This window comes from Sesamum indicum, linkage group LG10 (assembly GCF_000512975.1).
Source record: "Sesamum indicum cultivar Zhongzhi No. 13 linkage group LG10, S_indicum_v1.0, whole genome shotgun sequence".
NCBI lineage: Eukaryota > Viridiplantae > Streptophyta > Magnoliopsida > Lamiales > Pedaliaceae > Sesamum > Sesamum indicum.
The window spans coordinates 3,280,466-3,306,771 of record NC_026154.1 but is presented as its reverse complement, the minus strand read 5'-3'; the positions used below and the strand labels follow the sequence as shown (position 1 = coordinate 3,306,771).

Below are 26,306 nucleotides of genomic sequence, written 5' to 3'. Positions count from 1 at the left end.
GAATAAAATAAGGAAAACCTGAATAAACGTGACATTAATGTGATGAAATAAATTGGTGTGGTGGAATGTGGGATACTTGAATGCAAAAATAGAGGCTAAAATCTAAGGGGAGAGTGTAAGAGAAGAGCAATTTTCGAGTATCCTTCCTGTTTGAGGGAGAAATGTACTTAGTGAAAATTCACTTACCTTATTAACTTCACCTTAATCTCTATTTATAGGAAAGTTTGGGTGGATTTTCGGATTTGTTAGTTGCAATTGCCATATCCTAAGGATTCTTGGGATATCAGGTTTGTAGGAATGGCATTCATCCAATTTTTAGAGTTATCTTCTAAGTGATATGTAATTTTTAAAGAAGTCTTTGCTAATTAACTGAGAATGCGATCAAAATGGTTACCTACTACTTGCAACAACCGGATCCAATCGGATATGAGGTCCCTATTGGCCCACTTTTAGAGGTGGTTTGGCTCATGAATTATAGAATGTGGCTGACACGTCCACATTGTTGTTTGGTAATTGCGCTTATTTATGGACTCTATTGCGTCAATAGGACGACAGAATTCGATCGAGGCCCTCGCTATCTGAAATGGTGTCTGGAATAGTAGAGTTTGGGCTTATTGTATCTAGGCACATGAGAATCTGTTCACCTATCTCTAATTTGGGCTTGTTTCGGCCGTTGGACTCAAAAGCATAATTACGGTAAACATCCATATATATTTAAAATTAAATAAATATATTAAAAGATTAAATTATGCATATACATCTAAATGTTCTTGTTACTAGTATACGAATATTTTTACGCACAATTAATTTATTTGATTTTTTTTCATAATATTAGCTGGTCTTGCCTAACAAAATATTAATCAACATTATATCATATAGTTTTCAAAGATAAATATAAAAAAAGAATCATAGAATAACAAATATTCGAATATAGAAAAAATGAAGCCTCCTTTAAGAAAGATGGTGAAAATATCTATATATTCTTTGCTTGTCTTTCTTGGGAATTACTCGAATTTTCTTTCCCCAATATTTCTTTTTTAATTTTAAATTATTTCTTAAACATTATCACAAGCTAATATAAAATAATGATATTATTTTAATTTACTCTTCAAATATTATTAAGTCAAAGTTTATATTCAAGAAAACGAATATTATTCTAATTCTAATGCATCTATAGAGGTGTAAAAAGGCGTTAATCCAACGCTCCCGCCCCATTGTTCCCACCTTCCGCTTCGATCTTTCGCCACTCCCCTCCGCCGCCCTCAGCCTCCGATCAATTCATGGAGGACGAAAAGACTCTCAAGAAAATGGCGGAGGCCTTCAAAGAATTGGCTAACACTATAAATCAATGCCCGGACAGGGAAGAAGCCCGCCTCGAACTAGCCGCGTTCTCCAGGGCTTGCTCTCTCGTCTCCCCCCTTTTCCGCTGCCTCGGCATCGCTTTCAAGTTCGCTGAACTTGATTATGTCTCCAAAGTAATTTGTTTTTCCATTAGTCTCGCGTAATACAAGGGTTGTTTTTAGTTTGTGGTGAATTTTGTTGATTGTTGATTGTGGTACTGAGTGGAATGTGATTTGACGAGCTGTTTCCGGCTTCTGATTTTGTTGATAATTCTTGATTGGGGTTTTGTTGATGCCATTTGCATGTTATCTTATCGTTTTGTGATGGAATTTGTTGATGTGCTACCTCTTTTCCCGACTCCCTTGGGTTTGAATTTGTCCCCAAAATTCTGTTGCTTGGGTTTGTTTGTATCTACCCATGTGTGGAAATGGAAATGTAAACTTTGACTAGTTGCTCAAAAAATGAAGGGAGACTGATTAGTGGATATAATTTATTGTGTTTACTTGAATCATGAGTGATTCATTAAATGCATACTTTTGGGCTGTTTTACAATTATGAAATCTGAAGCTGTTGCTTTGCACGAGTCTTGGAAGTTGAGTACAAGCAGTGATTCTATACTTTGTTAATTGCTCAAAAGATGAAAGGAGACTGATTAATGGGTGTTTCCATTGTGTTTACATGATGGTGTGTGATTCATTAAATGTGTAATTTGGTTTGCCTTTGCAATTCTGAGTATGTTGCTTTGCACGTCTATGAGAAGTTGGATATGAGTAGTGATTTTCTCCCTTCCACGAGGGTTTCTGTGTATGGGAAGTGTTGATGGTGCAGTTCTGCATAATATGCAAAGAAAACACTTGATGGAACTGGTACAGTTAACACTATACATATAAGTTACCTTTCAATTTAGTACTGGTTTACATCTATCAGTCCTGTTATGAACCCTCGGATTTTCGTACAATTAATAATTTTGTTGTTTCACAACTATGAATATGCTTTTTGAGTGAAACACTGAAGTCACATGTGTGACTATGTGCATGAATAGTAAGCATTCCAAACCATTTATGTGTGCTGCTGATGGTCCACAGCATCCTCTTAATATGCTAGAGAAATGAGACACTTGGAGCACTTAGTACAATGTATACGTCAAGGTTGTTTTAGATTTTTAATGTTTGAGTTTCTCTGAATTTTTTGGGTAAATCTGCATCAGGTTGATGATCTTGCGGAGGCATCAAAATCAATATTGACATTGCCAGTGATGATGGATGGTGATATTGAAGCCAATTGTGTGCGGAGGGCAGGAAGCCATACGAGGAATCTACTAAGAGTGAAGCGTGGGATTGACATGGTCAAAGTTTTATTTGAGCAAATTCTTTCCTCAGAGTATGCCACTGTCTGGAACCCTTGAACTTGATTATTGCTTTGAGTTGCTGATATCATTCTTATTTATCCCACTCAATTCTAATTTCTATCCTTATATTCTATCATGTGCTAGATAAGTGATACCATGAATTTATTTATATTACATGCACCAGAATATCATCCATGTGCTACTTTTGTTTTGTTCAATGCAAATGCCATCTATAAACATATAAGATCATCTTTGAACCATTAGAATTAACAGATGAAGGACCAGTGAATGCTGCATATTCAGTGCTTGCTTTTATCCCGTAAAACATAGAGTTTCGATGCTTGCCTTCTCAAGTGGCTACTATTACATGTTACTTTTCAAATATCTTTAATAAAAATGGCATTGCAGGAGACTTAATACTTTTCGTTTTTCTTATCTTGGAATGATAATTTTGGTTACGGAACAATAATACTTATAACTAAAATCATCAGTCGCAACAACTGATCTATCTGAGCCATGAAAAACTTTTTTCCTGACAGGGGAAATTCCCTGAAGGATCCTGCTTCGAAAGCTTATGCACAGGTGTTTGCTCCCTACCATGGATGGGCCATCAGAAAAGCTGTTGGTGCAGGAATGTATGCCCTTCCCACAAGGGCGCAACTGTTGAATAAGCTGAATGAAGATGGTGCGTTTTAGTTTTCTGCACTCTTATGTTTTAACTCAGTACCTCAACCAAGAGCATTAACGGCTTTCTGCCCATTCATCCTTTGTTATCGCATTTGGACCTATAAGCAACTGAATTATGCTAAATTAGTCGACATCGGATCCTTCTCTCAATTCAAACTAGGTAGAGTTAGTATTTGCAACACCAATGCTGCCGTTGATACCTGCTATTCCTTTCCAGAATGTCTTCTGAGCGATTTTGTATTCTATTACCAGCTAAAGATTTTTCTGGTTATGAGTTCTATCTTTTCTGTTTCAGAAACGTCGGCCAGAATTCAGATGCAGAACTATATTTCGTCAGCAGGCCCAGTCATTGTGTATATTGACCAGCTATTCATCAATAGACAATTGGGCATTGATTGGTGAACATTCAGGGGCTTAGGTACGTTCCAATTTTTTGTTTTTATCCATTTATTGTGTATCATGTCAGTGTTTGACTCGCTTCTATTCTTGTATCTTAATATATCGAACAAATCACTTCTTTGTTTCTGGAATTGTATAGTATTGAATCCATGAAACTGTTTTATAAGCTTGTATGTCTTGATTATATGAGTTTCTGCAGTATATTGTGTATTATGTGAAACTATTGAAATAAAAATAGAGAAATTCATTGACATTATTCTTTGCCAGCTGCGGACATCGCAAAGGTGCCCTTTGCCTTTTCTAGTAAAATACCAAATGATTTTTTGCTACTATTGAATGTCGAAATGAATTTATCTAGGTTGAAGCTAATTTATTGTAATATCTAGATGATTTATTATGTAGGAAATTTTTAGATTATTTGTTTAATTTTATTGTTCATTAATAAATGGACAAAATTATTCAATTGCATAATTGAGAAACTATGGCCCCGTTTGGTTTTTGTGATCAGACGTAATAAGATTGTTTATTATGCATCTTATTATGCCTAATCGCTCATTTGGTTCAACTGTTAGAGCCCGATACCGCACATTTGGTTCAACTGTTAGAGCCTGATATCGGACCCTTAAAACCCTAATTTGAGTATAGTGTATCCCACCTCCCATCAAGTCCGGTTTATTTCAAGTATTCGATTAATTTATTGATATGATTATTTTTGATTAAATGAATGATAAAAAAGCCCTAAATTAATAATAAGTTTTTTACTTAGACGTTTTATTGCATCGGGACAAAATTTTATTCATATGTTTACTTGATTAATACACATGGGTTGAGTGGAAAATTACTATTGAACCCTTTAAGATGTATTAAAGACAGAAGTATTGGGCGCAAAATTGAGAAACCACATGCTTACTAGGGTAGGTGGGATGAGTTATGTAAGTGGAACAGAGATAGTACAAGACCCGTGATCTAATATCAGGTATTTGTACCTCAAAGTAAACACTATATTAAGCTATATTATTTTTTCTTATTTAGGAGAATACATCAAAGTAAACAGATTCTCAGTTAGTTTAGGGGAGGATTAAATTTTCTTTTCCTTATATGCTCTTGCTTGTGAATACAATACATGCATGATGAAAATGATGTATTTTAAATTATAATAATAAAAAAATATTACTTTGAACTTTTGAAAAATATTTGAGTTTTGATTAGTTATTACATTTCAAAAAGTAGAATTTTTACCTATATTACCATTTAAAAAAAAAAAATTAAACCTTTGTTTTGTTTTTCTTCTTAATTGAATGTGTATTCTGAACTTGTGTTTCGTATGAATATAGAAAAAGAAAGGAAATATTTCACTAGAATTATACTTTTAAAGATTGTAATCCGGTAAATATTAAGAGTTTCTTTTTTTATCTTTATAATTATTTATAAGTTATAGTGTTAAAATGAAAATAACTTAAAAAATAATAATTTAATGGTCATTTATATTTAATGATATTTTGCAATCTATTAAACTAAAATCATATTATAGTAGCAAATGAGATATTGCATCAAACAAATAGTATATAATGAATAACGGGATTTATTATCATCTAATTTTCCAAACAAGTAGAAGAAAGGAACATCTGAAACATAAATATAAATATAGTAAAGCAACAAGTAGTATCCGATAACATCAACAAAACTTATTAATGAAATGCACACTATCAGTCATTTATTCAATAAGTCACCCTATGCAGTAGTCTTGTTGAAAATAATGATGATATTATTTCTAGGCTTATTGATTTATGTGGGGCAGGCAGTTCAAGCTGTACATGCCAACACATACTCAGATTATTATGATGATTCTAGAATGTGTCTTCCTTCACGTGCCCTGCCACAAACAATTTAATTAATATGTAGAAAATATATATATATATATATATTTATCCCAACGAAATATCAGACAGTTGTTGGATTTCTACCTAAGATTGGCTGCACTGCACTGTGTCTGAGCAACTATATTTTATTCTCATCAATTCAGGAGGGGGAAAAAAAATAGAAAATTGAAAATAGCAGGTATTGGAGGGAAACCGTGCGCGCTTTTTTGGGCATTTTCAGACAAATGACAAAAAATGACATTTCTCTCCCTCGGAAATCGTTCAATGTCAAGTAAACCAAAAAACGAAATAAATCCATGTCCATGTTGATTCGGCCTAAGTCCGTTTGAGATTGGGCTGGTCCCAAGTATGATAGATGGGCTCAATTCCGTCCAAAAACACCAGCACCATTTTTATAATAATATTTAGTGTTCTACTTCTATGTTTTTAATACTTTAGTTCATTAATACTCTTTGTTTAATTTTTTCAAAGTTTATTTTATGTAATTTTTGAATTTATTATCATCTAAGATTATTATTATAATTTTATTACTCAAATTATTATTTAAGCTCTTTATATAGTCTTAACAATTATGTAGTTCAGTATATAGTATTAACATTTATTTATTTTATAATATAATTATAAATTTAAGTAATTATTTAAAAAAAATTATTTTATTTTTTCTAAATAATAAAGCACATTCAGAATTAGAAATCCGAGACTTATCATAAATAATAATGAACCAAATCCAGTCAACTCTTTTTGTTTTGACCTTAAAAATTCCTCAAATTACAAATGGGAGGGACAATTACAAATCCAGTCACTTTTCTCCTTTATTCAAGATTTGTATTTTATTTACTTAATATTATTTTAGCTAAACCTTTTTTTTTTTCAACTGTTATCAACTCAATAAATATATTAGATTATTTGATGATTAAAGAAAATTAATAAATATTTATAATTATATATATATGTACAAAAGATTTCATTTACATCAATTGAAAATTATTCTTTTTTGCATTAATGAATTATATTTACAAGTTGGATTTGGTGAAAGAAAAAAAAGTGTTTGATTTCATTTCTAGAGTTGTTCATATTTTGTTTTTATGTATCACTTAGTGATTTTGATGTGATAAGTTGTGAAGGTATGGAAATTTGTTATTTTGTTTAAATTTGTTATTTTCTACTAACAGCCCCGTTTGGTTCGTGTGATTAGGCATGATAAAATTGTTTACTATGTATAGTCACATGTTTTGTTGGCATTATTACAGTCCAATATTAATACCGAGTTTGATTTTATTCATAAGGATCTATGGGATAATAGATTTCATCTTTTAGGTGGGGTATACAATCCCACCAATTATTATAAACCTGTATTATAAAAACATCTTTTTTTAATTTGCCCTTCCGCTCTCCCTCCCCCCCCCCCTCTCTCCCCATCTTCACTTCTCCCCTCTCTTCCTCCATTTTTCTCCCCTGGAACAACAACTAGACGACATGTCTGGAACAATACTTAGAGTTCTTCCTTTTTTTATATGATTAAAAAAATTATATTTTATATTATCATAATTAAATTTTTTATCACCAAAACCTGTTTTAAAAAAACCTTTTTTTTTAATTTCCCCTTCCCCCCCCCCCCCCCCCCCCCCTCTCTCCCCATCTTCACTTCTCCCCTCTCTTCCTCCATTTTTCTCCCCTGGAACAACAACTAGACGACATGTCTGGAACAATACTTAGAGTTCTTCCTTTTTTTATATGATTAAAAAAATTATATTTTATATTATCATAATTAAATTTTTTATCACCTCATCATTTTGGAACTCTTGAAAAATATTTGAGTTTTGATTAGTTGCCAAATTAAATGTGTATTTTAACCAAATCAAATGTAAATTTTAAACTTCTGTTTTTATGAATATTGAAAAATAAGTGAAATGTTTGACAAATTAATTTTATTTTTAAAAAAATTATTTCAATAAATAATTTAGAGTTTTTTATTTATTTTTTTATCATTCACAAACTACAATAGAAAATAAAAATAATTTAAAAATGGATACTCTTAATAGTCCTTTTTTATATTTAATCATATTTTATAATCCCTTCAACCAAATATCATATTATATTATCACATGTGATATAATCCATATCAACCTCATACCAAACAATATATAATTGAAGATGAGATTAATTATTATTTAATTTTCTATTCCACCCAATCGCATCATGTCTAATCTTATCATACGAATCAAATGAGCTCATATAAAATTAATAATAATTATGCATATAAAGATATATATATTTTTAGGAAATTAAGCAAATAATTATTTGAAAATTGTGGTTTAATCATATTTTAATAGCTGTGTTCTTTTCTAAGTGAGCAAGTGGTAGAGCGGTAGGTGAGAGTTATTATGAAGATAGAGAAAAAATGAAAAAATAAAAATAAATGTTGGTGCATTGGAACCCAAAATTGTACATGAGCAAAAGTGGACCCCTCAAAACTTTTATTCTTATATTTGAATTTCATTACCACGTGGGATCATATTTGGATTTTTTTTTTGTTTAAAATAATAAAATTATCGTTCAATATTACTGAAGTGGCGAAATGTTCAAAAAATCTACGTGCCCTCGAGTCACCGCTGACCCAAACCTAATCCCAGTGTGAACCGATAATATATTTTATTTTCATGATCGTTTAATCAAGATTGAGTTATGGTCCATGATGAGTCGTACAACTCAATCATACTTAGAGATATATAGTCACCAGATACCAAGCAGAGTCTTTGATCGGGGTTCAATGTAATTTGTCCTCTTGTGATATTACAAATGAGTAAATTATCCCCCTATGAAAAAAATAACAATTTACCCCCTTATATTCTTTAAAATGAAGCAGTTTAACCCTTTATGTAGAGGGTAAATTGCTTCACTTTAAAAAATATAAGGGATAAATTGATGTATTTTAAAAATTAGAAAGGATAAATTGATAATTTTTTTTTTTCATAGGGAGATAATTTACAATTTTGCAATCCCCTTTTACCACATTTAAAGCTTTTGGGTTTCACCTCATATCGACCCTACTGACTTAGGTGTTTAGAGATTATAATTTGGACATAGTTGGTTATGTTTTCACCCAACTTTGTAAGTGTAAGTATGTTGGAGAGGAATTTGAGATTGAAACATAACTTAAACACTTAACCAAATTCTTGATTTGAACCTCGTATCACATTATTATAAATAATCAATTAGTGATTGTTAACTCTTTATTAATTATTGATTAGTGTAAAGGATTATTATGATTTAATGGCTTACAAAATTACGTATTTTAAATCATTTGAACTTGTGAATTTTTAAGATTATTGGGATGTTGAGGAATTTGAGTTGGTCCATGACACTACTATTCGTATCTCTACACGCCCTGGTCAAAACCAAACATCACGTATTCACAACGAGGTGAATTGACCACAAACACGTGAAAGGCAACAAGCCCAACAAAAAATTTTTTCTACACAATCAAATGTGGCGGTGCGGGGTTGTCAGTAATAATTGTATAGTTCATTGTATTTTTTTAAATTAATATAATTTTAATATTGTGATTTTTTGAACTTTAATATGTTGTTAAAAAATAATTTTATATAATTAATTATATAAAATCAAATTAAATGAAACATACAAAAAAAGAGTCGTGGATCCAATCCGCGAATGGGTACTTTTGAAAAAAAATATTTTTAAATTCGAGTGGCCGATTACATCTACAACTCGTTACCATTTTGTTATATATTTTATTAAAATTATATTTATATAATTTTTTTATAATAAAAAAATAATTAACCCTATAATTACATGTACATGTACAAAAAGTGTTCTTACAAACTTAAACTTCAGAAGCAACGTTCTAACTCCCATTCACAGCGTGACTCGATGCAAAATTAGGTGCATCCTATTGACAACGTAAAACAGTTAACCATTATTTTCAGCGTACACTTGATCTGGATGAGGAAATAACACAAACTATATAAGCGCTTAGTGAGGCAAGTGGTAGGGTGCAAAGGCATTAAAATAGTCGTAAATAAACATAAAGAAACTTTTTGTTTTCTAAAAATCTTTTATCGCTTCCTTGCAAAGCCCATTTAAAATACCATGTGGGAAACCAGAACGCCATATAGTTCAAGGGGAGCAAGAAGCCTGTGAAGAACCAGATCAAGCAAATACCACCCTTTTATTCCCCCCAGAAAAACCACTTATTACCTTATCCCTCGAGCAGGGAACAACCCTATGACGCTTAGTAATGCCATGCATAAGTATATGGCCGCGCCATTCGCAACCACAGGCAACCTCCAACCTGTGTGTGATAGGACAACGAAATTAGAATTGGATGCCAGAACCTCTACTGGTAGCCCTATGCTACCCCAGCGTTCCAGTGAACCATCCAGCCAACGCCCAATGACCGCATTGTATGAAAACCAATAATATCATTGTATGTGAGAGTAGATAATCACATCATGATACTCATTACTTAAAGCCTTAAAGATAGACTCTACTTGCAAGCAATATAAAATGTCATGAAAATGAAATAAAACAATCTAATCATCATTGAATTATTTAAAGTAAAATGCAATTTTTCTAAAGAATCTCATTTCATTTCTCCAAAAATAATAATAGATACGAGATATTATCACATCCAAATATATAAAGTTATAATAATAATAATAATTTATACTCCCCTAATTTTTTTTCTTTTTTTGCAAATACTAATATAATTGGTTAGCGACACTCACTGTAAAGTCCCAAATGCTAATCAACTCTTGTTCACGATTGCCCTGATATGGAAATATCACGTGTCCAAACATGATTAAATATTCGTATAATTAAATTTCTATTAGAGTAGAATAACTACATTTAGATTGTTTTAAATATGACCGTTAACTCAGTTACCTATATTCTTTTAACTGGGATACTTTTATATAACTATTAATATTTTTTGTCATTTTTTAAGAGATTAAAGGATTAACCATTAAAGCCTAGTATTAATTCTAACTATCATAAATGTACACACATATTCAAATAGGTTAAATAAATTATTGAATTAACAATATTTTATCTATTTGATCGATTCAGTAGTTTAACAACAGTTAATGTCAAGTTACAGTTTGTTAACTAACTAATAAAAAATACTAAACACTTTAGCAATTAAGTAATACAATCAGTTCTAAATAACACGTATAGGTATATATGTTCATATAAATTAATGACAGCCTTTTTTTTTTTTTTTTTTTAATTTTTTAACCACCAATAGGATTAAGGGGTGTGGCAGCCACTTCTAGCAAAATTAAGGAAGATTAGTGAGAGTCCCCACTTATCCATATCTACCTAATATAATATAAATACTAAGTGGCATTACAATTAAACCCTATCATAAATGTATTTTGAAAAAAAATGCAAGCAACCCACTTGTGATATTGTAAATGAGCAAATTATCCCCTCTATGAAGGAAAAAATAACGGTTTAACTCCTTATATTTTTTAAAATACAACAATTTACCCCCCTATGATTTTTAAAATGAAGCAATTTACCTACCTGTATAAGGAGGTAAATTGCTTCATTTTAAGAAATACAAGGAGTTAAATTGCTATAATTTTTCATATGGGAGTAATATGTTCATTTTCAATATCAAAAAGAGATAAATTGCTATTCACCAAATATATCTTATAAACTGATGTCTTAACATACTAGTGAGGGTTGAGTTTGCATAAATAAAATCGAGTTCTAATCAACGTGTGGGTATTTTATACGAGTTTTTGTTTCACTCTTATAAATTATTTATTATCTTTTTAGTCATATCAATATATTATTCAATTTATCAAGATATGATGTTGTTATGTATATAATCAATACATATATACACTCTTGTTTTCTAAAATTTGGTGTTATTAGATATAAATATTTTGTGATTTGAAAAATTGTAGTTAATATTTACCTTCATTAAAATATTGAAAAATATCCTGTCATATCACATCACATCAACTTACCATCATTAGTATAGTTTAATGTTTTGGCATTCTTGGAGCTCTCGTCCTCGTGGGGGCATCTACGTTTTGTCCGCGCCTGCAAATTTGGTGGGATCATGGTCCATCAACTATAATGTATGGACATTTTAAAAAATTGACAGATGCAATATTGGATATATATTGAATATGGACATGGATATGTTTCGATTCTTTTGTGTATATGTGTTAGATATGGTCTTCGTCTATCGAAAAATATAAAAGAAAAAAGAAAAAAAAATATAGCGTTTGATATATCATGAACGTGTATTTAGCGTGTTCGAAAATTTTGGAGGCGTATCCAACAAGTTTTGGAAACATTAGAATTTCTTTTTTTTTTTATATAAGTTCAAAAAAAATTTGATTGTTTTTTTTTTTTAATTTTGAGTTTAATGAAAAAGAATAATTCACTCCAATCAAACTAAGAGTTTTGTGATGGAATTAATAAAAATTCAAGAGACAGCCATGATGATTTAACTAATTTTGTTATTAAAATTTGTCATTGCGTACTTTCTAAAATTAACTGATTATGTATATATTTTAAGCCGTATTTGATTAAAGTTTAGATGTAAGATATGCTTATTTCTTGATATTTTCCATGTTATATATTTTAATTTTATGAGAAATTGAGAATATATATAATAAAAAATATTATATATAACCTTGTCAGTATCGTGTTGCGTCCTAATCTTTTAGCCGTATTTGTTAATATTATAAAAAATATATTTGAATAAAAATCTTATTTACCCCAACTGACTTATTATTAACTTACTGCAGGTCAAACTAATCTTATAAGGGTGAAGATGTACTTCTTCACATGCATTAATATACAAAGATGTATAAGGTTGGTTTTGATCAAAAAAAATTTATTTGACCTATAATAAATCAGTAATAAGTCAATTGAGGGTAATATAAATTTTTATTAAATTGCTTTATTAATATCAACAAGTTTAGTAATTTTTGTTGGGCATATTTGGTTTACTACAGTTTTACAGATTTTCAAATTTTATTGGGCATTTTATCTAGAGTTTTTTATGGGCATATTTTGTTTACTCATTTTGGAGCTTTTGTTACTTTTAGAGAGAAAAAAAATAGTGTTAAGGTGTACGGAAATGAACATAGTAACATAGAAGACAAAGAATAAGGGAAGACCTTCAATTTGAAGGAAAATATATGCTAATTTCCCTCCATTTTCCGCCTGACGTGAGTCACACTTGAGGCTCCTCCATCAAGTTTGACAAAAAGATGACGGCAAGGATGGAAAGTGTAAAAAAAACAAAATGGATGTTTGAGGACCAAAACTGTAACGGGCTTATATTGGAGGACTAAAATCAAATAAGTGGTAATGTTTGGGGATCAAAAATGTAATTATCCCCCAAAACTCAATATCAAACATACAACACTTATTTTAAATTATATCTAAAATACATTCAAATATATGCATTATCTCCAACACATACTTATTTATTTTTATAATTTTCTCTCTCTCTCTTCACAAAACATTAAAAAACAATCTAAAAATGAAATCAAACATAATGATATGTATATTTGTATTTATCTCTGAATTTCGTTCCTTATAACTCTTTTTTTAATAATATTTTATGAAAATATTTTCAAGAAATACATGAAAATCGAATCTAATTGATGGGTGATGGATCAATTTAATGTTTATTTATTTTAAATGTAAGAAATAAAAAAAGTTAAAGGGGGGGGGGGGTGCATAGATCTTATGTGTGTTTGTTTTATTTTATTTTTAATTTATCTTTTAATACTTTTAAATATTTTTGTTAAAGTATGTCAAATATATTTTCATTTAAAAACCAAACAGAGCCAATAGATCTATATTTATAATTGACGTGACATGCGTACCACCACCATTAAATTTAAAAATTGAAACTCAAATTAAGAAAATAACTTATTTAATTTTTCCTTAATGAAATTTGTTTTATGACTTATTATCATTATAATGATTTTCTTTGTTGTATACAAGGAAATTTAATTTCTATTGATGCAATAAAATTAAATATTATTATCTGAATAGAAAATATATTATTATACTTACCAAATTATTAAATTAATATAATTATATATTTATCATATGATAAATATATTACTAGAATTTAACATCAAAATGATGATGGAATAATAACAACAACCAACCATAAAAATTTCCACATAGAAATCAAAGAAAATTTTGCCCAAATCTTAAAAAATTAAAACCCATAAACACTATTATTTCACTTACCTAACATTATATTCTCACTCAAATATAAATGTGGGACAATTAAGTACAACTATTTACTCAACTACTCCAACGCATTGTGGTCACCACAGTTGCATAATTAATTATAAAAAATTGATTATACCATTTGAATTCATAATTTTATAATTTATTATGTAAATACAAAGTATAGTTAAAATATGAAATTAACCTTATTTTTAAGATTAATGTATGAAATATAAAAAATTACTTAATAAGCATAATACATATTTAGATGAAAAATAACAATCAATACATGATTATGGTGGAATTTAACCACAAAAGTGACTACTGAAAAATGGGTATGTTTTTAGTCGAAATGTATGAATGACTTGTTCAATGTAATTCCAGACAGACACTAAGTTTTTTGAATAAAATATTCAAAAAATTAAAATTATTGATTTTGTAAAAGTATGGTGGGTGGAAATTTCTAAATTTTATATTTTATAAAAATACAGATACTGCGATTCGACAACTCATAATGTTTGTTTTTCGATAATAAGGATGGACCAAAAGTTATTTTAGATTTAGATAGTGATATTCTTGTATAATAATAATTGAATTTTTAAAAAATTAAATTTTGAAAATGTTATAAGTATTGGGTTCCAAACTTGGCCTAGATTGGAAAGAGGAAAAAGGTAATAAAAGTATTGGATGACCAAAATCCAAACAAAATTATCCAAGGGCATTTCCGTCAACAAATACCAAGTAACACACAGACACACACACACACACACTGGCACACCCAAATGGTCAGTTCTGAATTTCAACATTTCTCAGCTTTTGCACATTTCCTCTCCTCCTACCTCCTCCATATTCATTCATCCCCTGGGCTGGGCTGGGTTGGACCTTCTTCTCCAACCACTCACTCGCTACACACACTAAAGTAAAACCTCTCAGATCTTTCTGAGTGGAAATGGGTTCTAATTCTCTTGTACCATTTCAAGACCTGAATGTATGTCCCGAACTACCCGCCACCTCCACCCTTCTTGTCCCCAAAATTGAACCCAAACTTGAACCCCTTGATGAACCTCTGCCATCCCCGCCAGCCTTCAGTCTCTCCACACCGTCCCCAGCCCCGTCCCCCTGCCCCTCTTCCGCTGATGTTTACTCCGAATTCAACCGTCTGTCGGAGCTTTTTCGCTCCACGTTGGCTCAAGGCCTCCAGGGAAATGGTGATATGCCATTTCCACCCGATTCTGATCCCGATTCACGGGCACTAGTCCCTGTCGATAACCCTGAAGCCCATCTCTCGAACGTCGTCCTCATGCCACGTGGCTCCCGGAAATACCAAGCCCGCTCCTCCGAGCTGGTCCGGGTCATGGATCTAAAACCTGAAGATGAGCGCTATTTCCGGGACTTAATTCGGAAAACCCGGATGCTGTTTGACTCCCTGCGCGTGTATGCAATCGCGGTGGACGAGAAGCAGAAGGATTTGATGGTTCCCCATCGGAGACCAAGAGCGGACTTGAAGGCAGCTGCGGTGATGAGAGAGCATGGTTTGTGGTTGAATCGTGATAAAAGAGTCGTGGGAGACATCCCGGGTGTTTCGATAGGGGACGTCTTCTTTTTTAGGATGGAATTGTGTGTCATTGGATTGCACGGGCAGGCGCAGGCCGGGATTGATTATGTCCCATCTAGCCAGAGCTCAAATGGGGAGCCAATTGCGACGAGCATTATTGTTTCTGGAGGTTACGAGGATGATGAGGATGCAGGGGATGTCATAGTTTATACAGGGCATGGTGGTCAGGACAAGAATAACAAGCAGGTTGTGCACCAGAAATTGGAATGTGGGAATTTGGCATTGGAAAGGAGCATGAATTATGGAATTGAGGTAAGGGTCATCCGTGGTTTCAAGTATGAAGGTAGTGTTAGTGGAAAAGTTTATGTTTATGATGGATTGTATAGGATAATTGAAACATGGTTTGATGTGGGGAAGTCGGGGTTTGGGGTGTTTAAGTTTAAGCTTGTTAGGATAGAAAATCAGGTGGAAATGGGCAGTACAATTATGAAGTTTGCTGCGAGTTTAAGGACGCGGCCATTGGATGCTCGCCCTAGAGGTTATGTTACACTTGACTTGTCAAGTAAAAAGGAAAATTTTCCAGTACTTTTCTTCAATGATGTTGATAAGGATCATGATCCTATTTATTACGAATACCTCATTAATACTGTTTTCCCACCATTTGTGTATCATTGTGGGAGTACAAGTGGATGTGATTGTGTTGGGGGATGTGTGGATGATTGCTTTTGTGCAAAGAAAAATGGGGGTGAGTTCCCTTATAACCTGCAAGGGATTTTGGTGAGGGGCAAACCGCTGATTTTTGAGTGTGGGCCCCATTGTCGTTGCCCTCCCTCTTGCCGGAATCGTGTGGCGCAAAAGGGGGTCAGAAATCGATTTGAAGTGTTTAGGTCCACAGAGACTGGTTGGGGTGTGAGGTCCTTGGACTTGATCCAGGCTGGTTCTTTTATTTGTGAGTATGCTGGAGTAGTTCTAACCAGAGAGCAAGTACAGGTATTCACAATGAATGGCGATAGTTTAATTTACCCCAGCCGTTTTGCTGAAAGATGGAGAGAGTGGGGAAATCTATCTGATGTATTCTGCGACTATAAATGCCCGGAAGATCCATCAACTCCTCCTTTGGATTTTGCCATGGATGTTTCAAGAATGAGGAATGTAGCTTGCTACATGAGCCATAGTTCAAGTCCGAATGTCCTGGTGCAGCTTGTGTTGTATGATCACAATAATGTATCTTTCCCTCACCTCATGCTGTTTGCTATGGAAAATATCCCTCCCATGAGAGAGCTTAGCCTTGACTATGGGGTGGCTGATGAATATATGGGAAAACTTGCTATCTGCAACTAGTTCATCTCATTGAGTTGGCTGAATTGTCAACTTGCTGGCTAGCTTTCTGGACGATCTTTGCTAAGGTAACTTAAACTTTCATTCCTTCTATAAGTTTGAATTATTAATTTCTTTTGTTATTCGTCTCTCTCGACGTACATGAATCAAGTGGCTTGTGTAATTTGAATTTCTATCGACTATGTTTTATATTTACTTATTGTATTATTCATGCACTTTCACTTTCATCTATGACTATGAACCACTGATTAATGTTATTGAGCCAAGCATGGTGCTTGGAGAAGCAAGTTATTATTAATGGGACAGTGGTAGAGGACAAGATGACCTTGCAGGAGAAAGAAAGATGAGCTATTAAAACTTTTTTGTTATGTTCCGCTTACTTATTTCTTGATGTGGAAACTAATTTGATCCTTGTTTGATTACTGCATATTCTAAAGTACATCATGGTTTTTAGTGTTTAATTCTATCCTTGTGGATTGAGTTCATTCTAGGCAGAAAGAAGGACTAACATTGGTACTTCCTTTTACAGATCATTACAGAAACCTCGTATGGTATGAAAATATAGGTAGATTCCTGTAGGTTTCAGAAAGTATGCCCACCCTTATAACATTAACATCTGTTAGGAAACCTATTCGTTAGAAATTCACAAACGTCCTGTAACAATGGTTCAAGATATAGGGACCTCTCCTATAGCTTGTTCAAATTACATTAGATTCTCGAATTTTATCTTTTTCAATTAGACTCGTACAATTTATGCAAAATAATATGGCATATCCTAAATATTTAAAGATACAAAGCTAATTGTTCTTCCAATTAAAGACGGTGATACTGTGTTTTGATTAGTCTAATTTTGGACTACTGTCTGTTCCTCGCTCGTTAATTCCATGCTCAATGTCAGCCTAAAAGGTTGAAGTCACATCTATAAATGGGGCTTCTGTGAGTGACAATACCTAGTCATAATTTATTTTCAAATGGAAATTAGGTGATAGAAAAACTAAGATATAGGAGATAGTGTTTTCATTAATTTGGAATGGTGTGTATCTTTATATTGGATATAATTTCAAATTTTTTATGAGAAGTTAAAAATTAAAATATTAAATATAAAGGGAAGTTAGTGTAGACTTAATATATTTTTGGAGGATTTGTGTATCCTTGGACAATCCTCAGGAGCTCTTTGTAGATTTGGAAAAACTGCACATGGGTTTAAAGTTTTGCTACTTTTGAGAAAATGAGCCAAGGTAAGGTAGGATTTCTATTAATAATTTAAGTAACATTGTCTTCCTCAATTATGGAGGGAAAAAGCCAGCCGGGATGGATTTAATTCTGGATACATGAGGAGGTCCACTAGTATTTAGACCAAGCCTGTAGGAGGTTTATATAGCTGCCCCCGTTCTTACCTTAGAAGAAAGTTGTCGAATATTTTCATGAAAGTACATCATATTCAAACATTTATATTTTATGGTAAGATAGTATGGCATACCAAACTTTTTAGTTTATCCTGCAAAATGGTATGTGTCTTTGCCGTGCCTCGTAACCATAGTTGTTAAAGCGCACGGTATATCATGATGCAAAGGTGCCTTTGCCATGGTGCACGGCCCGGCGTGTGTCTTTTTAGAGTTCCGCGCATATTTGCATATAAGTTAATATTCATACATTAATAACTTTTAATGTGAGTATTACACAAGTAATTAAATATAAATATTAGAAATTATTTTAATCATTATACCATTAAAAAAAATATTGAAAACAACTAATGAGGGATTTTCTCTTCCTTTTCTATTTTTCTTTTACGTTTTCCTATTACTTTCTTTAAAAAAAATAAGTTAAAAGGTTTACAAAACCCTACCATACTGTTTGGTTTCAATCGAAGATGGGCCAAAACATGAACAATGTTTACCTTGATTTGTTTTGGAAGTTTTGGTGGTGTATTGAAACAATGCCTCATTTGTTTTTAGTCAAAATAAGTTTACACTAATTATAGGCCCTACAACTAAAAAAAATATATACATACTCATACATATATATAAATATATATAAAAGAGACACGATTTGGCAATGAACAGTAGTTTTTGTCTCCCACTAAACAACATCAAACATACCATACTTATTTTATATTATCTCCAAAAACAAATCCAAATATACACACTATCTTTAGCACATACTTATTTATCTTTGTTTTTCTCTCTCTATCTTCACAAAACACACTAAAACAAGTTAAAAATGAAACCAAACATAGTGTACTGTCTTTTAAATTTATATTCCTTTTACTTTTCTTTTTTCCTTTTTTTTTTCTTTTCTCCTTCACCATGTCCTAGATCGGCGTCTCCGCCGGAACCCTAGCGATGGCACCGCCTTCACGTACCCTCCACCCCGCCGCTTGCTATCTAGCACCCTCACTCGCGGCGCCTGCAGCCTCCCTGTTCCGTGCCTCTTCACCCTTGTAGCAGCCCTCTGCTGCCGCACTCCTTGCCACTACCATGTCACCATTTATTTTTTAACTGAGTGGAGCCCAGTCTTTGAAAACAACTGGGCTTCGCCCAGTTTCCTTTCGGAGCTTGCAGAGGCGCACCTCTACGCCCTTTCTGCAGCCATGGTGAAACCCAGCTCCATTTTCTTAAAATGGCACTGGGCTTGCGCCTTGCGCACCTTGTGCCATGGCGAGTGCTTTTAACAACTATGCTCGTAGCATACCGTTACATCACAAAGCCCTCAAATTAATGGATTAGATTAATACATCTGCAAAGCATCAAATAAGGTGAGTGAAAAGACTTCAATAAAATCGCAAAATACGAAACAGAATCGTTCTAAGGTTCAAAGCATCTAAAATTCCGTAAGGTAACCAAACGTATCAAATTGCCTTTGATGACTTTGATTAATCAAAACCCCAAAAGCTTGGAATCAATAAAAGCAAATGAACGTTATTGAATTCAATCGTTATGTTTGGAAGAACCTTCTATCTACGTTTTTCTTTTCTTATGGAATAAGAAAGGAAAAAAGAAAAAGAACCATGAACAAGGGGTGAGTTGCATGCTCCATAAACAATTCCTGTTACATTATTTAGATGAAGTGTATGATTCAAAAGTATAGCGTAGAAGAGGCAATTATATATCGAGCATCATGGACCAAAGAACCTTCATGGTGATACACTTAATTTACAAAAAAATTAGTTAGCTCATTGAGAAACGCTAACAAATACATTGTCAAATTATTTCCGAACTCCAAAAATAATAGAAAAGGGATCAAAACATGAAGTAGGCGATTTTGACAACTTATCAAAACAATACCCACGCTCAACTTCAATGTTTCACTTGAAATCACAAAAAGGAGTTTTGGATGCTCGATCTGTTTTGGTATCAAACTTCTAGTTCTCTTTCAAAAATAATTTTCTTTTCTTTTGTTCTTTTTTTTCAAAAGATCAAGACAACGAGTGAGAGCTCACTATGGAACCATTAGAGATGGCAAATGGAGTGGGTTGTAGATCGGCCCGGCCTAAAACCTGCCCTGTGGATCAGCTTAAATGTAGTGGGTTCGAGTTTAAATTATCGAGCAGGGATGGGTTTTGATTCTATTGATCTACTGGGTTCGAGGTGGGTTTAGGGTATTGTCTCGGACCTACTCCAAGCTTGTGCCCCAAATAATATTTATAAATATATTTAGTTTATTCAAAATGTTTTATTTTTGTTTAATACATATATTGAAAAATTATTTGTTTAGTCCTTTTAGTTTGCCTGTTGTTAATTATAGTCCTTTAAATTTACCCATTTTAGTTTTAGTTTGGTAATTTTGAAAATTGTTTAATTTTAATCCTTTGACCCAATTCCGGACAATTTTACCACTACACAACTTTTCAAGAGCAATTTTAGTCCATACATATCCGTTCATTTTGCATTTTGTAGCTAATGCTCGCCTAGAATGGTATAAGAGTTTAGGTTTATTGAAAAAATATTTGTTTGTATTACACTTAGGGCATTAGGATGGACTATTAAGCCTTTATCTTCAAAAGGGCAAAAGAGTCATAAAGTAGGCTAAATCACCAAATGTACGCAAAATTGATAGATAAAGGACTAAATATAATATTCCCAAAGATAAAGGACCAAAATGAATTCAGACCAAAGTTATAGGACGGAAATTTTCTTTTCCCCGTACAAATATTTATGAATTATTTTTTATAATTATAACTTATTTGACATTTATAAATAATAGTCTTAATTTTTTCTAAGAAAAATAAGTCAGTTAATTGGGAAAAAATTGGAATTTGTGGGTTAGAACCCCCGGTGGCGGGTGGGGTGGGTTTTGGGGGGAAGTAGAGGTGGGGCAGGATGGGGGGAGTTTTGGGTCCGGCCAAACTTGTCCCTAACATGTCCCATTGCCATTCCTAAAAATCATTAAGAATATAGGTTAGTTACACCTAGCTTTGCTCTGAAAGTATGAATTATGCTTCCCTCATTAAATTTTAACAATTGCACTTGCATTCATTCCGAAACAATATTGTTTACAATCACATGTCTCCGATTAGGGTTCTGAACAGAAAATGTTGATTTCCAAAAAAAGTATAAACGACCTTCCAATTTTACCCCATGTCATTTGAGTCTTTTATTGATCAAATTGCCTTTGGTAATATTTGAAACTTGTAGGGGTGTAAATGTAATGCCATATAATCAAAAGGGGGTAAATGCATAAAATACTTGCTATGGATTGATACAGTTGAAAATGAAAAAGAATAGTAGTGTTTTTGGTGAAAAACTACTCTTCTCAAAATCTATTTTGCACAGATGCTCCTAAAAATATCCGGTGCAGTACGAGATTCATTTTGGGTACAGGTACGGTGTGGATAGGGGTTCCATAGTATCATACACGTTATTGGAGTACCAAAAATTAAAAGCCATAAAAAAATATTGATTATGGTATTGAATACAGTCGGAGAGTTGTACATTTTGGATACGGCTGGATACTTTAATTTAATTTTTAAATGTGTTGGAGCCAAAATTTTAAAAATAATGTTACAGAATTTGTTTTTGACATTTTTGTACAGCCAAAATAAGGACCGTCGCATTTTTTATTCTTTTATTTTTAGTTAAAGTATGATCAAATCTATAAAAAGTAAAAAGAAATTATGTGGTTGAAAAATAATTAAAGGTTATATATAATTTATGGTATATTCCTACCATACTGTCGTGCTAATATTTGCGATTATTTATATTTATATATACAATATCATTGTTATGTATTAATATCAATCTATATAATATTTCTCTTAAAGATATGAATTTTTAATGAATTATTAAAAATAAAATAGATAGATGTACATAATCAAGAGTTGAAGTCTAAATATGGTGAATACACTAAAAAAGAAAAAGATTAATCCAGTTAAAGGATGAATAATTTGAAAAGTCTAATTCTAACTATTGATGATTGTTTGTTATTATTATTGGTATTATATATCCAGTTCTGTTGAATCAATTAAGAGGATGCAGCTTGACTTGCCATTTATATTTAATTGTTTCCTAAAATAATATCATGAGTTGTAAATTCTATAACATCAGTCGAAATATCTCGAACAATCACATTAATGCAAAACTAGATCTTTTTATTATTTAAGCAGTATGTAGAGTTTATATATGTATGTCTGTAATAACCTATGTCTTCTGAGAATTGATTCATGTCATTTCCAGCTCAAAGCAAAAACTTATGGTAACTTGACAACTTCAGAAAGCCGACTTGTGCAAATCTGGTCAAATTTACATGACAGAGTGATTTAATAGGAAGGTACTTTATAGTGGATGCTATATGAATAACTCAGTGAAGACTAATGCTCAATTCCCTTTATCTCACTCAGCAGATCAGTTGTTGGCTATTAATCCAAGAGGATCTTTTCTGTCATTACTCCTAGACAAGAACTTAAGAAATACCTATAGTTTATGCCGTAAAACTGCTACATCAGTTATTTGATTAAATTCGAATGCTTGGTTATCCTAGTTTATCAAAATTGCAAATCATTGTTTTGTCTTGCCCTTTGCTTTTAGATATCTTGTTGTGACATCATGATTGCGTCTTGTCATGTTTGTGGAAGAGAATAACCTACTAATATCTTTTTTTGGACCGAATACCCTACTAATATTAAAGTTTGATAAGCAGCAACATTGAAATTGCCTAGGTTTCTCAACGTTAGTCTAGATATGTAGTCTTGTGTTTCTAAGGACACAAGTTTTGTAATTCAAGGCTATCTTAATATAAATTCTAGCATGGTCCTTTGCGGGAGAAATGCAATGAAGAAAATTATATTTATCTTCTAGATTTCTATATCTTGCTGGTATTTATTTAAATGGCAAGAAAGGGTTATACTTATTCATATCTGTTTCATCATATTTCCCTTCTGCATTATGATATATGGAATATGGGGTCTATATGGTGCTATTCACCACCCATACTAAGGAATGTAAAAACAAATATATTATTTAACAAGGAAGTTGTCCTTTGTTCATATGCCATGACCAATAGGACTTTTATTGTTGCAGCAGTAAGCTAGAAGGGTGTCAGCTTGTCTGTTTTATGCTGTGGATATCTTATTTTCTTTTAAGTTTTTCCGGCTTTATATATGAAAGATAGGGAAAGCTTGCTTACCTCAGCGTATCGTTTCCCACCCTATAATGGGCACATCTGATGAAAATTCATGCCAATTTGTTGAAAACATGTGTGACATCCAAGACCCTTATATATATGGCTATGAAATTGTTCTCTGTTTCACACGCACAATTACTTGTCTGATGAAATATTATGTTCAACCTTTTACTACTTGAATAAGGGAATAATTGAAAGAATTACTGAAAATAAACTTTCTTCACATACAAGATCTTTTTTATTACTGAGATGTATAAATTATACTTTCATTTGGTATAAGTTCTTTTCCTGCTCTTGTCAAAGTATTACAATAAGTTTATGTAGTGAACGCATCTCAAGCATACAGTGATATATAGTTCTTTTCAAGAACTTGTCAAAGTATTAGATTACATGTCATGTGTAAGTATGGGCTTGTAAATTATATTGTGAATGAACTTATGTTTACTTCTCTAAGCATCAAGTGGCTCAGATGCATAGTCTAGGCATCTAATTTTAGTTGCTTAAATATGAAAACACGCAATGTCTTGTTATGAAAAGCATGTAAAGGAAGTGCAAGACGTGCCATAGGTTTCAGCAATAGCATGTCGGGACCCTTTTAAGGTCTCAGCAATTAAGGCATGGGGAACTATTTGTATGCATTACAGATTATGAATCTCGACTTGATTCCATGATGTTAAAACTATATATGAAGACTTACTAGAAATGCAAGTAAATGTTTAAATTTTAGACCCCATATCAAAGGTCAAACCAAATAATTTCTAAACTAAAGCTTTTAGTTCTCTCTTGCCTGAGGCCAATCATTCAAAGAGAGTGCAAATTTAATGAGTAGATTGTGTTTTTTGATCCTTCTTGAGGATTTAAGTTTTTATTGCCTAGATGTAGCTGATTCCAACTTGATTAGGTTTCCTTCTGCAGATGTGAAGCTGACAGCTGTGGACGACAGTAGCAGCACATAAACCAGAGGCTGCTTGGCATGTTAAACCAAAGGCTCCTTCAAATTTTGTCACGTGCTCGATTTCAGATGAATCTGGAGCTTGCCTGTTTCTTTATCTTGACATGTTTTGGTTCTGCTTTTGTGACACCATTATGCAAATAGTGATGGAAATGCAATTATGCAGCTGAGCATGTGCTGGGTGGAATCATTAAACATATGCCAGAAGTAAACGCTGCATGCCAATCCCTGCAGGGAGAAGATTTCAGTAGATTTTCGCTGACACTAATCTTGTATTGCTAGCCTGTAAATAAGAAACAGCAGTCTGTATGTATTTGTACAGGAACAGGTTTCTGGCTAATGTGAAATTTCCACGTCTAACTTGTATTCTTTGCATGAGCTGCACAAGGCGAAGTTCTACTGCAAGAAAGCTGAGGTTAGATTATGCATTGTTCAATCTCATAACTGTAGCAGCATGCATTGTTATTTGGTTCTACTGGATAAGATTCATAAGAACCTATGTGGAATAAGTGTTAGTGATGAGTTGAGTGTTAAAAAGTTGTTGAGCAGAAGCATATGCAAAGTCTTGAGTTCATATCGTATGCAATGTAACCATGTTTATATCTTCTTGAACTGTTTCTAGTTGATGTTATTATGAATCTCACTTCACATAGCACTTATACCATCACCTCAAATGTACAAGGAGCAAATAATACAAGTATGGTATTTATTCTAGTATTAAGTTGTACATTATGTTCTCGCTGGTATCATGCAATCATAACTACATACATATAACTTAAAAAGGCGAAAGCTGATTCTCTAGAAACTAAAACATACGACTTAATAAAGCGCAGATATAACTTAATAAAGCGCTGGACACGAATCCACGTTTTTCTTTTGTTCTGCTGTACTGAAGAGCCTGCCATGCTTCTTGTGTTCTCTTCGCTGCAAGACTGCATTTCTGCTGTAATTCTTCATTATCTATTTAATTTCTTAAAAAACTTGCAGTTATTTTGCTTACCTTTCTAATTTTAGTTAGTTGATCTATAACAAATATATGTGTGTGTATATACAGTCGAGTAACTAATATTTTTTAGTCGATTCAATTGGACCTATGGCCCAATGACTCGATCGATAATTTATTCGGTTGGATCTTGGCCCGATTTTCGAAACCTTCAATGGGATACTGCCTTGATAACTGACTACGAGCGCTCTTCTCTCAACTGAATCAGTAGGTCAAGAATGTCTCGGTTCATGGACTCCGGCTAACTTAAAATTCATTCCAAAGTTAATTTTATTCAATTAAATATATCCTATTCTTTTTGAATAAATTTTAAGTTAATTCCATCTCAAGATGTGACTCTTTAGATTCACACTCAATTAAATTTAGGCGTGTGTGACCAACACAATTAATTTAATTAATTATTTTTTATTATTCTATAACTGAAATTGACCCGTTACCATAGGTGGCTGTCTAGCAATACTAGAGACTAGGTGAAATATGGCGTGAACATTAGGCTCCGAGTTTCATTTAAGTCCTACGGTCAACTGTCTCCTAGCCTTAATCTAGGGCATGAAATTGGGGTGGTTCCCATTCTTGACTAGGCAACTGTGCTTAATACTCGAGACATATTTACTTTTCTGATTTGATCTAAGAAATGTATCCCTGATCCATCAATCGCTTTAGCCAAAAGTTTTTAGAGTCTAAACAATCTCAGAGCACATAGGAGAACTCTGTTATATACTGACAGGTGATGGATCCTCTTTTGGAATCTACCGTCCTCGCTACAAACTCCATTCTGCACTGGATAAAGCTTATGATGACTATGCCTTATAACACAGTCCCCGCTCGTCATATTCAAGATACAATCTTTGTATGCATGCAACTACCAATCTCAAGTTTGAAAACTAATCTTGTACTATTGGAGTCGAGAATCCCAATCATACCGACCAAGACTTAAGAGGCTT

At 32.7% G+C, this 26,306-nt stretch overlaps 2 protein-coding genes across 3 annotated transcripts; both read left to right on the top strand.

The window, feature by feature from the left end:
- Positions 1,153-3,941, top strand: LOC105171818 (accelerated cell death 11). Its single transcript, XM_011093060.2, has 4 exons — positions 1,153-1,475; positions 2,549-2,721; positions 3,229-3,374; positions 3,672-3,941. Exons 1-4 carry the CDS (start codon positions 1,281-1,283, stop codon positions 3,776-3,778), a joined length of 621 nt encoding a protein of 206 aa, XP_011091362.1. The 5' UTR covers positions 1,153-1,280; the 3' UTR covers positions 3,779-3,941.
- Positions 14,655-24,915, top strand: LOC105171817 (histone-lysine N-methyltransferase family member SUVH9-like). 2 transcript variants are annotated; one of them, XM_011093058.2, is made up of 2 exons: positions 14,655-16,857; positions 24,309-24,915. In XM_011093058.2, the coding sequence occupies exon 1, from the start codon at positions 14,846-14,848 to the stop codon at positions 16,790-16,792; it is 1,947 nt and encodes a 648-aa protein (XP_011091360.1). In that variant the 5' UTR covers positions 14,655-14,845; the 3' UTR covers positions 16,793-16,857; positions 24,309-24,915. The 2 variants fall into 2 exon arrangements, with proteins under 2 accessions (XP_011091360.1, XP_011091359.1); XM_011093057.2 differs by having other exon boundaries at positions 14,656-16,857; positions 24,323-24,915.

Coding starts and splice junctions, on each gene's coding strand:
- LOC105171818 (XM_011093060.2), top strand. CDS start 1,281: ATGGAGGACGAAAAGACTCTCAAGAAAATGGCGGAGGCCTTCAAAGAA. Junction 2,722..3,228: donor GAGCAAATTCTTTCCTCAGA/GTATGCCACTGT, acceptor TTTTCCTGACAG/GGGAAATTCCCTGAAGGATC. Junction 3,375..3,671: donor GAATAAGCTGAATGAAGATG/GTGCGTTTTAGT, acceptor TTTCTGTTTCAG/AAACGTCGGCCAGAATTCAG.
- LOC105171817 (XM_011093058.2), top strand. CDS start 14,846: ATGGGTTCTAATTCTCTTGTACCATTTCAAGACCTGAATGTATGTCCC.